Source organism: Ctenopharyngodon idella, chromosome 1 (genome assembly GCF_019924925.1).
Source record: "Ctenopharyngodon idella isolate HZGC_01 chromosome 1, HZGC01, whole genome shotgun sequence".
NCBI classification, from domain to species: Eukaryota; Metazoa; Chordata; class Actinopteri; order Cypriniformes; family Xenocyprididae; genus Ctenopharyngodon; species Ctenopharyngodon idella.
Genome location: NC_067220.1, coordinates 44484035 through 44495500, shown reverse-complemented (window position 1 = coordinate 44495500; position 11466 = coordinate 44484035). Strand labels below are relative to the sequence as shown.

Genomic DNA, 11466 nt, shown 5'->3' with positions numbered 1-11466 from the left:
GCTTATATATTATATAAAAATATGTTGTTGTGTTATATATTTCTTTGTCATTGCATTTTTTCTTAGTTGAATGTGATTTTTTTCTCACATTCCTGACAGAATGGCTCATTATGTGGCTCATTAGGGGCAGGGTCTTAATCTCCTCAGGTGTGAATCACAGCATTATTCATGAAGATTCACGCCTCCTCACATATGGTCTTCCTAAACAAAAAGTGCCTTTCGAAATTTAAAATCAATACATTGTTTTATGTGTCAGAGTAGGCAGAATGATTTTAACATCACTTTGAAGCAAAGACTAAAATATACAGTTCCCAAAAGTATTGTGAAAAAATGTTTAGTATGTGTTTTGAGGCCTTATTTCAGTGACTTATTTATTTATTTATTTTTTTTCAAAACCATGCATATACGTAATTCTCTCAAAAATAAAAACATGTACATACTTGTTGCTCACATATTATTGTAGCCTAGTTTCTGCTGAATACAGTCTAATGAGACTTTTGTCATTAATATGTTTATAAACAACTGAAAAAAGCACAAATGTCAGGGCATGTCAAAACTACTCCAGGACCCCAAATCTTCCTCAGACTCCAGAGGGTTAAAGACTGAGACAGCCACCTGCGGCTAAAAATAACTATTGTTCTTAAACATTTAATAACCTTTGAACTGCTAATCCAATCTTTATGCTTTAAAAAGTCTGGTAAAGAGGAGATTCCCGGCTTTTCTGTGGCTTTTATCGGACATTCAGAGTAAACTTGATTGCGTCATCAACGTTTGATCAGCATTGATTCATCAAAGAAACCCATGTGGTTTGTTCTTCTGAGCCAGGGGTAGGCAAGTTCAGTCCTAGAGAGCCGCTGTCCTGCAGACTTTAGCTCCAACCCTGAAAAAAACCCTCACCTGCCTGTAGCCTTATATGTACATTTCTGAAATAGATTACTTGGACAAAGTCACCTCTGATAATAGATCAATCTAAAATGTAATGTAGACACACATTTTCTGTAAAGCTGCTTTGAAACGATATGTATTGTGAAAAGTGCTAGACAGATAAATGTGAATTGAGTTGAATTATGCGCATTTTTAGAATGTATACTCAGCAGTTTCTGATGCAATATCCTAAAATGTGCATAAAAACAGGTGGATGGAAACATAGCTAATCATACAGCACTCTGGAATTCTTCATTCTGATTGGACAGTCACAACATTCTAATGTTAAACGACCAATGAAGTTTATATTTGGCTGCTGTTCGGCAACCATTCTCATACGCTGTGCTTCATGTCTTTCATATCACTCTGTGCTCTCTTTCTTGTCACAATGGAATCATTTAAACTCATATCAATATTTCACAGCAACATATTTGGTAAATTGGCAAAGAAGAATAAAGAACAGTCAACTGCTCATTATAACAAGTTCATGTCGGGGATGTGACCATCCTGTCAGGGTTTATTTTGCAATAATGAATGCTACATTATTCCTTCCTTAATTAATTCTGAAGACCTTTATACTGGATTTGGCCTGCAATTAAACAGGCTATTTACAGTATTTTACTGTATCTTTATTAATATTTTATACTGTAATAGACATTGAGCTGTAAAATAACTCCTGAATCCCAATAAGAGTTTCTTGTAACAGTGTTATGAATTGATCTCACTAGTGTTCACTTGGCAGGAAATTAGTCTGTGTTAAGTTTTGTGCGTCATCTGAGGCCAAAGTTTGATTTTGACAGAAGAGAATGTTTTTGACTGGAATACTTTATTTTAATCCCCCAAAAATATGTATAGGCACTTGCTTTGATGTTGCCACCCCTCATAGACCTCATGCCCTAGATTGTGTCCTATTATTTCCTTGTGTTCTCAACAAGGATGCAAAGGATTTTCCCTTGTTATCAATATTTCTTAATTAGATATAATTAAGATATTTCCTTGTTATCTCAAGACATAACAAAGGAAATAATAGGACACAATCAAGGGCAACCTATCAGAATTGAAACTATAAAGGGCTTCCAGCTCTATAAAATATTACCTTATCTCGGTCGGATCAGTTTCTTATGAACTGCAGTTGTTTTTATTGTATGTCTGACATCATTTCAGTCAGATAAACACACATCTGCTCCCACACTGAAGAAAAAAAAAAAAAAAAAAAAAACAGGACATTTCTAACTTAACTTTTTGAGTTATGTTTTTACATTGATTCAGTTAAGTTGTATTTACTTAGAATTTTAAGCATTTTCAACTTGACAAATGGTTACTTGAACTTATAAAGTTTAGTTGAAATAACTTTACGAAAGTGAAGTGAACTTATTTTTTTAGTTTTCAATACCACAGGTGATGTTTGTTTAACCTATTTTGACTTATTTCTTAGTTAAATCATTTTTTTTTTTTAATTGTTCTTATGTCAATTGTAAACATTTCTTTTATTTCAAATGTTTTAGCCATGTTTCAGTTGAGAACTTTTTCATTAAAATTCATTTCTGCTGTAAATAATAGCTGATCTGATGTCAGCCAATGAAACATCATCTGCAAACAATTAAATTAAATCTCTCAAGATCTCAGCAGAGGATGATTAAACAACTCCAAAAACAGCTTTACCAGTTTTACTTATGTATGTATGTACGTATGTATGCATTATTATTTTTATTATTTATTATTAGTCACCATTTTGGTGGACAGTGTTTCCTTTAGTTGTGCTCTTGATCCTTGACTTCTTTTGCAGTTAAGTTTTTTTTTTCTTTTATTTATTTATTTTTTTGGTGGCTGTTTTAACACTGTTGTGTTAAAGAAAGCCAGAAATCATATGCTTGTTACTTATTAATAATATTAGCATCATAAAGTGGTTTGCGTCACTGATCACATCTAAAATCTCATTACTGATTGTTAGGTTTAGTGTTATTAGTGTCTCTAAACTTTCTATTGATCTTGTGATACTGCAGCATTGCTGGACAATAAGATTTGAACTACAGCATCATTCAGACTCACACTGACATCAAGAATCAGTGTATGAATCTCAGCAATGATGACAATCAACAAAAAGTTTTATGCTGCAGTGCATTCTGGGTGCACCAATCAAAACTCATCCATGGCTCCCAGCATGCATTGCAGCATGATTTTTAGTAGTTGTTTTGTCACCTTGTCTCGTCCCTCTCCCAACTTTAAATGTAGAGGAGCGACATCCATTAGTGAGCACGGCACTAAGAAGTTCATTATACAATATTTTGACCCACTTAATAAAGTGCTCACCAAGACCAGATTTATATAACGTATGAAATATGTAGGGCCATTCGATGCGATCGCATCTACTGAGATCACAAGACTATCTGACTGCTGCTTAGCAAACTGTATCACATTCAATAGGCGATGCATGTTATTGACAGAGTTACATCCTACAATAAAGCCTGTTTGATCATCCTTTATTAGAGAAGGAAGAAGGCATTAAAGACAGTCCTCTGCTTGCTTAGCTTTTTTCAAAATCAAGGATATATTTGCCTCTCTCAGGGACTGTGGCAAATGGCCTTTTACAAATGAGTCATTGAACATATTTAGCAAGGGGTCAACTAATAAATCTCTAAATTCTTTGGAAAATTCCCTACTAAGCCCGTCTGGGCCAGGTGCTTTCCAAGATTGCAAACTCTTTATGGCTTCTAGAACTTCCTTTTTAGATATAGGAGCGTTAAGGAAAGAGGTCTGATCCTCTGATAAAGTGGGTAGGTTGAGGGTGGAGAAGAAAAGCTCTGTGGACTGTGTTGTATCCCCTTCTAATTCTGACTTATATAAATTACCAAACCATTCTTTAAATGTATTATTAACAGATAAACTGTCTAGAAAGTGTTTACCGCTACTATCAACAATGGACAGGATACACTGAGAGTCAGATTTTTTCTTTGTTAGGTATGCTAAATATTTCCCCACTTTATCCCCATGCTCTAATATTTTCTGTTTAGCAAAACAAATTTTCACTTCCGCTTGTTTTGTTAAAAGAGAATCTAAAGCAGATCTAAGTGTGGAAATTTCCTTCATCTTACCAGGGGTTGGCTTTTTAATGTATAATCTCTCAGCATCCTTAAGCTTCGATTCTAAGATCTCTTTTTGTTTGGCTTGTCTGCGCATTTTACTTAGTGTGTATGCTATAATAAGGCCTCTAGAAAAAGCTTTGGCTGTTTTCCATAATAAAGATGGACCTTCAGTTGAGGCAGAGTTAATGGACATGAAAGAGTTAAACTCCTCTGTAAAATATGATATAAAATTATGGTCAGCCAAAATGAATGGGCGAAATCTCCAGCTATTAGACTTAGTATTTTGGTTCCCAAAGGAGTATTCGGCAAAAACTGCTGCATGATCAGATATAGATATATTCCCTATATGGCAAGACATCATATGCTGTAACATTTTTTTGGAGAAAAGAAATAATCTATCCTGGTATAGCAGCTGTGGACCCTAGAGAAAAAAGTATACTCCTGTTCTGCGGGCCCTCCAAATATCTACATAGTCAAAGTCTTCACAGAGAGCCTTAACAGTTTTAGCCTGAGTTGATAATAATGGTTTACCTGTTGGGAATTTATCTATAATGGGGCATAGATGACAGTTAAAGTCTCCCCCAATAAACAATGTCTTAACTCCCCACTCTGTTAATTTGGCAAACGCTTTAGTCAAAAAATCGCCCGGATGGCCAGGAGGCCAATAAATGTTCATAAAAGCAATTTCTTCCCCATATAATAACCCCCTCATAATTAAAGAGCGCCCTCTTGTGTCCTTTATAACTTATACTAATTGGAATGGCATACCTCTCTTGATTAAGATAACTACGCCTCTGCTCCTCGAAGTAAAAGATGAGAAAAAGACCTGACCTTTTTTTTTACGTGGCATGCTTTCTGATTGCCTCAAAAAGTAGTTATTTATGCTCATAATGGCAAACACAAGACATGAGCGTGCTAAAATTATAATATGCGGGTTGTAATAGTAGAAAACTCAGCAAAGAGACACTGCAAAGAGACCCTTCAAGCCGCCATCTTGAAAACCCCGCCAAGTAAACTTTAAGTTACTTACTGTATTTGTTGAATTTGCTTAAATAGATTTTATTCAATTCTATATACATGAAATTAAATATAATTAAGTAATATTTACTTAGTGTCTTTATGAATGTTAAGGTCATTATTAAGTAGATTATACTTGATAATAACAAGTAAGTTGTACAGAGCGGTTGCAGTAAGATTTACTTAAAATGTGTAAGTGCGAATTGCTATGAGGATTTTATCAGGTAAATTCTAAGTTATTTTTTTCAGTGCAGTGTTTATTGTAAGACATTTGTAATGTCACTAAAATGTTGGTGTAATACATATAATAGGTTCTGATAAACAAGGATCATAATTACTAAGCAGTGATAAGATAATCTTTATAGTGTTGGCAGTAGCAACACAGAAGTAAGCAATAAGGTACGTGAGGCAATGTTCCCTCTAAGTGCAGACGCAGACACGAAATGTGTGGGGAAATCCATTTAATAGGGCTTATGGTCAATCTGACTTCTGTATTCTGTAAAACAGATCAGATCGCTTCCGGTTTAGGTCTTTTGTATGTGATTCATGAAAAAATTAGCTGTTTTATTCAAGATAACTTAAAAGGAGCGAGCAAAGATACACATAACTGATGTCCCCCGCATATGCAGATTGATATTTAAAAGCTTTTTCCATTTTTCTTCTTCATTCACACTTACGTTTAGATATTTAATAGAATAAAACACTTATAACAATGTGAATTAGGTCGTTTCGCTGATTACCTTAAAAATCAACCCAAAACAGCCATGTAACTGCAGCACAAGCCTGTCAATTTTCCATCTTAAAACCAAAAATATGTGAACAAGATGCAAGTTTTGTGCTCTTGTGATGCATATACTGCACCTGCAGTGATTTCAATCACTAAAAACAGCGGGACTGTTTTTTTAAAAGCAAACGTGAAAAACATAGGGTGGTTATTTTCTCCAATAAGGATTAAATTAAGCAAAGTTTAACACTAATCAAGGATTTGTTTATCTGGGTTTTATTTTAAATCGAGTTGTGTTGCACCACTTAATTTTAAACACATTAACTACGCAGAAAAAGTTAGAGTTAAAGGGCTGATCAAGCAGCATGGGCGGAAGGTGAACCAACGCCAGGCTAAAGAATCCTTAGTTCAACCCATCCCTAAAGTGCACTAAAACAGTAATATTAAAAGATCAAATTCAGTTTAACCATTTTTGATGATGCATACTATATACAGGTGAGCAGATGAGCCCAGAATATGAACGCAACGCATTTTCTTATTATGGTTTCAATGGAAAAAAACGCTTAACGAGAAACCTCGTTTTGCATTAATATTCTATGTTCGTTTGTTTGCCTCAATAAAACGTCATCATGTTTTAAAGAAGAGTGGATTAAGGGATGGAAATAACAGATGATGGGCACAGAGTGCTAACAAAACTCTAAGAAACATATACACACCCATCACAGGTGTTGTGTGCAAACTCAAAATACCTCAGTTACATACCTCAATTTAAATAGATTTTTTTGTGTGGTGTTGGTTTCAGGGATGTTTAGATAAGTATTAAAGAGTTCACATGTTCACTTTTCTTAAAAAATAAATTGAGCTATTATTTGTTTAAATGCTTCAGTTTGTTTTCATATTATAATAATATAACAGTAAAACAACTTGAAGCATTTAAACTGATACAGTGGCAAGAAAAAGTATGTGAACCACTTGCAGAATCTGTGAAAATGTGCAAAATTTTAACAAAATAAGGGAAATAATACAAAATGCATGTTATTTTTTATTTAGTACTGTCCTGAGTAAGATATTTTACATAAAAGATGTTTACATATAATCCATAAGACAAAAAAATAGCTGAATTTATTAAAATGACCCCGTTCAAAAGTTTGTGAACCATTGATTCTTAATACTGTGTGTGGTTACCTGGATGATCTACAACTGTTTTTTTGTTTTGTGATGGTTGTTCATGAGTCTCTTGTTTGTCCTGAACAGTTAAACTGAGCTCTGTTCTTCAGAAAAAAATCTCCAGGTCCTGCAGATTTTTCAGTTTTCCAGCATCTTTTGCATATTTGAACCCTTTACAACAGTGACTGAATGATTTTGAGATCCATATTTTCACACTGAGGACAATTGAGGGACTCAAACACAACTATTAAAAAAGGTTCAAACATTCACTGATGCTCCAGAAGGAAACACAATGCATTAAGAGTCGGGGGGTGAAAACTTTTGAACAGGATGAAGAGGTCCAAATTTTTCTTATTTCGCTTGAATATCTTTTTTTTTTTTTTTTATTTAGTTCTGCCCTTCGGAAGCAACAGAAAATACTTGCATGTTTCCCGGAAGAAAAATTAAATACAATTTAATCCAAATGTTTTCACCCCCCGTCTATTAATGCATCATGTTTTTTTCTGGAGCATCAGTGAATGTTTGAACCTTTTTTAATAGTTGTGTTTGAGTCCCTCAGTTGTCCTCAGTGTGAAAAGACGGATCTCAAAATCATTCAGTCACTGTTGTAAAGGGTTCAAATATGCAAAAAATGCTGGAAAACTAAAGAATCTGCAGGACCTGGAGGATTTTTCTGAAGAACAGAGCTCAGTTTAACTGCTCAGAGCAAACAAGGGACTCATGAACAACCATCACAAAACAAAAAAACAGTTGTAGATCATCCAGGTAACCACACACAGTATTAAGAATCAATGGTTCACATACTTATGAATGGGGTTATTTTAATAAATTCAGCTATGTTTTTTGTCTTGTGGATTATATGTAAACATTTTTTATGTCAAATATCTTACTCAGGACAGTACTAAATAAAAAATAACATGCATTTTGTATTATCTCCCTTATTTTGTTAAAATTATTAACATTTTCACAGATTCTGCAGGTGGTTCACATACTTTTTCTTGCCACTATATATATATATATATATATATATATATATATATATATATATATATATATATATATATATTATGATACATCATACATTTAAACAGATTTTTTTTATTATGAACAGGACTGACCTGAAGGAAAATGCTAAATCTGAATGCAGGTAATAAACTCACTCAATCTTTTTCTCACAAAACTCGTCTACATAATACAGTAAGCTTCAATTTGAGTAACTAAACAAGATTAAGTAAAGGTTAGTTACAAGGGTTCAAAATGTCAGATATCTTCAAATTAACTATGCTGTCAATCATATGAGGCACCTTTAATACCTGCTTACAGCAGAGGCCATAACTGTTTATGGCATCCAATAAATAAGAGCTCAGAGAGAGACAATAAATAGTCATTCGCTTCACTGCCAGGCTTCACAATTCAAGCTGCACTGACAGTGAATTACGGAAAAGATGGCCTTATTCTCTGTGTTAATTATCTTAGCTTGTCTGCATGTCCACAGTGTGAGGAGTGCTATCGGTAAGTATGCTGTTATCTATCTATGTTTAAAACATTCTTTACAGGACAAAAAACTTACAATGCTCATCAGGTTTTAGTTTTGATTATGTCAAGTTTACACTTCCTATTAAGTGTATACTGTTCAGTAACTTTGATTTGCTGCTGTGGCAACAAATTGAAGTACAGATTTGAGAATGGCAGCTGAGCCCTGCCACTTTTTTTTTTTTTTTTTTTGTATTTTATATATGAATGAAGCATGTGCTACTAAACAGCTGTTTGTTAAGTCCTGAAACCATTTACTTGTTGTTTAAGGTTCCTCAGAGATAAACTGTGCAAGTTCAAGTAACAGAGTTGTAGGAAGAGTCGAGGAGGGATATGAAGGTGAGATTTGCCACAATTATAATATTATGTATATTTTTTAATTAGTTTTTTATTATAATATTTAATATACAGTAATGTTTTTATTAATTTTAATTTGTTGTCAATATTGAGATAAAGGACCTTAAATGGACCTTTTGTAATTAGGGAGTATCACAAGAGTAGTACTGCAAAAACAATACTGACATTATCTAGTATTAATGTTTCAGATTGTGTGTTAGAATATTAAATGTGTATTTGATCTGGTTTACAGGAGATGTAGAGATTATCACTATCGGACCTAATGATCGTCTGGTTCTGGAGCCACATATGACTGGCATTGTTCTGTCGCTATTAGAGCTGGTTTACACTGAAGGAGACACAACCGCTATCGTACGGACCATCAGACCACTGGATGCTGAAGAAATAAGGATGGTTTGTTCCACCCTCACTGACCCAAAAGATTAGATAGATAGATAGATAGATAGATAGATAGATAGAAAGTATACAATAGATACTGCATTTTATTTGTTTATATAGTATGTCTCTTTGTATGTTTTATTTCTTCTAGTATGGAGAGTCTTTGTCTTATTTTGTCTCCTGCTTCAGAGGGGTATGTTTATTTAAACAATTTCATCATAAATTCATTATATAAACCAAAGTATTATAGAAATAATGTTAGAGCATATAAAGCTTGACTTCATTTTCCATGTCAGCCGAAACACGCCCGGCAGTTATACGTTCTGGATGTCAATGACAACCCTCCGATATTCCAGAGCAAATCATACAGCGCCACAGTGTCAGAGGTGTGTATAATGTCACATGTTTGGCCTCTCAGGGCCCTCACATCTCTTAGTAAACCGTGTCTTTCATTCCAGGCGACGGCCGTGGGTTCAAATGTGCTCACGGTGACAGCTATTGATGCAGATGCGACTACAGAAAACAAAAGAATTACATATTCTATATTGGTGAGTCTTGAATGATTCTTATATATTTGAAATACGCAATAGGCTTCCACAAAACTGCATTACTGGTGAATGCTAAAGTCCTACATAAAATAAATGAGTGAAACTCCATCCTACGTTTGATTTGACAGTGTTCAAGCCTCAACCTTTGTGTTGTACCTTACAGATGCTAGGGTTCTTGTCTTGGGAACTCTGCACTTTGATTATAAACAAAGACTTAAAGTTTATTTTATATAAAAAAATTGATACCATTAAACTTTTACACCATGATCCTTATCCTGTTACTCTACATCTGATCGCTCTCTCATATGAGTTTCTGTGAATCAATGAGACTAGATTTCATACCAATAAGGCTGTCAATCTATTAAAACACTGAATATGTCTAATCTCAAAGGCTGATGCATGCAAATAATTTTTAAAGAAACAAAAGAAAATGAAATAATACTGTGTAAACTCAGTTTGTAACTATGAATTTATCCATATCCCCATTTTAATTCTCCACTTCCACTCTATTAACAGCCTCCAGTACCAGATGCCTTTGAAGTGGTATATGACCGTAACAACGGCAACATCAGGTTGACTAAACCTCTGAACTACAACGATGTTCAACAGTACATCTTCACCGTGGAAGCTAAAGTAAAGACAAACTCTCTGACATCCTACCAGTCCTACTTTGATTACTAAAATTTAATGTACTGCTCTAAAGCATAGCTCACCCAAAACTGAAAACTCTGTCATCATGTACTTACTTGTGGAACACAAAAAGAGATGTTCAGCAGAATGTCCAAGCTGCTTTTTTTCAATACAAATGTGTGGGGACCAGGAACAGCCGTGGTGATGACAGGATTTAGATTTTTGGACTGAAAACTATAATTTTATAGTTAATAGTAATTCAACACTAGATAGAAAAACAATGACACTATGTGTAAAAAAATGACCCTTTGGTATAATTTATTAATATAATCCAATAGTTAGGTTACTAGTGGATTTATTTTTATCCCAACATTTTTAAGTGAGTTTGTTTTCTTGCAGGATATAGGAGAACTCAGAGACACAACAACAGTTACAATAACGGTTGAAAAACAAAACACTGAGGAATATCAGGTAAAGGATGTCAGAGGACAAGATCAATGCTTTAAACACATGTCTGAGCACACAAATCAAACCCTCTTTTCTGTCCATGCACAGGAAGAAGACTTCTCAGACATCACTCCTGAGGACATAAAAGACCAAGATGGCAACATGGGCATCAACAAGCCTGTAAATTCCCCGGTGTTCACATAGGAACCACCAGCAGGGTGTTAAAAGTAACACTGAAGCAAGTGTTAGAGTTAATTAGATACTTAAGTGATTAATTAAGTGATGATTGTTTGATTACTGAAGACACCTGATGATAACGAGCAGAATCACTGAAGGAAAGAGAAAAATAATAACTATATCTGTCTTCCAACCACAGCTTTAGATGAAATCAACTGAAAAGACATTAAATCTCTCTTATTACAAACCAGACTGACTTTATTTCTGTCATCCGTTTACAGTTCTTTTTGAGAATTAAGAGAGGTTTAGATGTGGATGTCTTATTGAAAAAAATGGTCACCCTTATGGTGATCAGTGTTTCCTTTAGTTGGGCAGTTTGACTCTTTGTTTTTACATCAGTTTGTGGTTTTTGGAACAGTACTTATATTAAAACACATACTTTGTTGCAAAGGAAGTAATAAGGAAAGATAATCAGGTGATA

At 34.2% G+C, this 11466-nt stretch overlaps 1 protein-coding gene across 1 annotated transcript; it reads left to right on the top strand.

The window, feature by feature from the left end:
- The first annotated feature begins 8333 nt into the window (after positions 1–8333).
- Positions 8334–11224, top strand: LOC127515880 (protocadherin beta-1-like). Its single transcript, XM_051900024.1, has 9 exons — positions 8334–8427; positions 8719–8787; positions 9038–9198; positions 9335–9376; positions 9480–9569; positions 9642–9731; positions 10248–10364; positions 10761–10832; positions 10917–11224. Exons 1-9 carry the CDS (start codon positions 8361–8363, stop codon positions 11010–11012), a joined length of 804 nt encoding a protein of 267 aa, XP_051755984.1. The 5' UTR covers positions 8334–8360; the 3' UTR covers positions 11013–11224.
- Positions 11225–11466: the final 242 nt, after the last annotated feature.

Bases quoted from the DNA above. Each gene is read 5' to 3' on its own strand.
- LOC127515880 (XM_051900024.1), top strand. From the start codon at position 8,361: ATGGCCTTATTCTCTGTGTTAATTATCTTAGCTTGTCTGCATGTCCAC. The intron at 9,199-9,334 runs GTTTGTTCCACC...TATTTCTTCTAG, and splicing joins ATGCTGAAGAAATAAGGATG to TATGGAGAGTCTTTGTCTTA. The intron at 10,365-10,760 runs GTAAAGACAAAC...GTTTTCTTGCAG, and splicing joins TCTTCACCGTGGAAGCTAAA to GATATAGGAGAACTCAGAGA.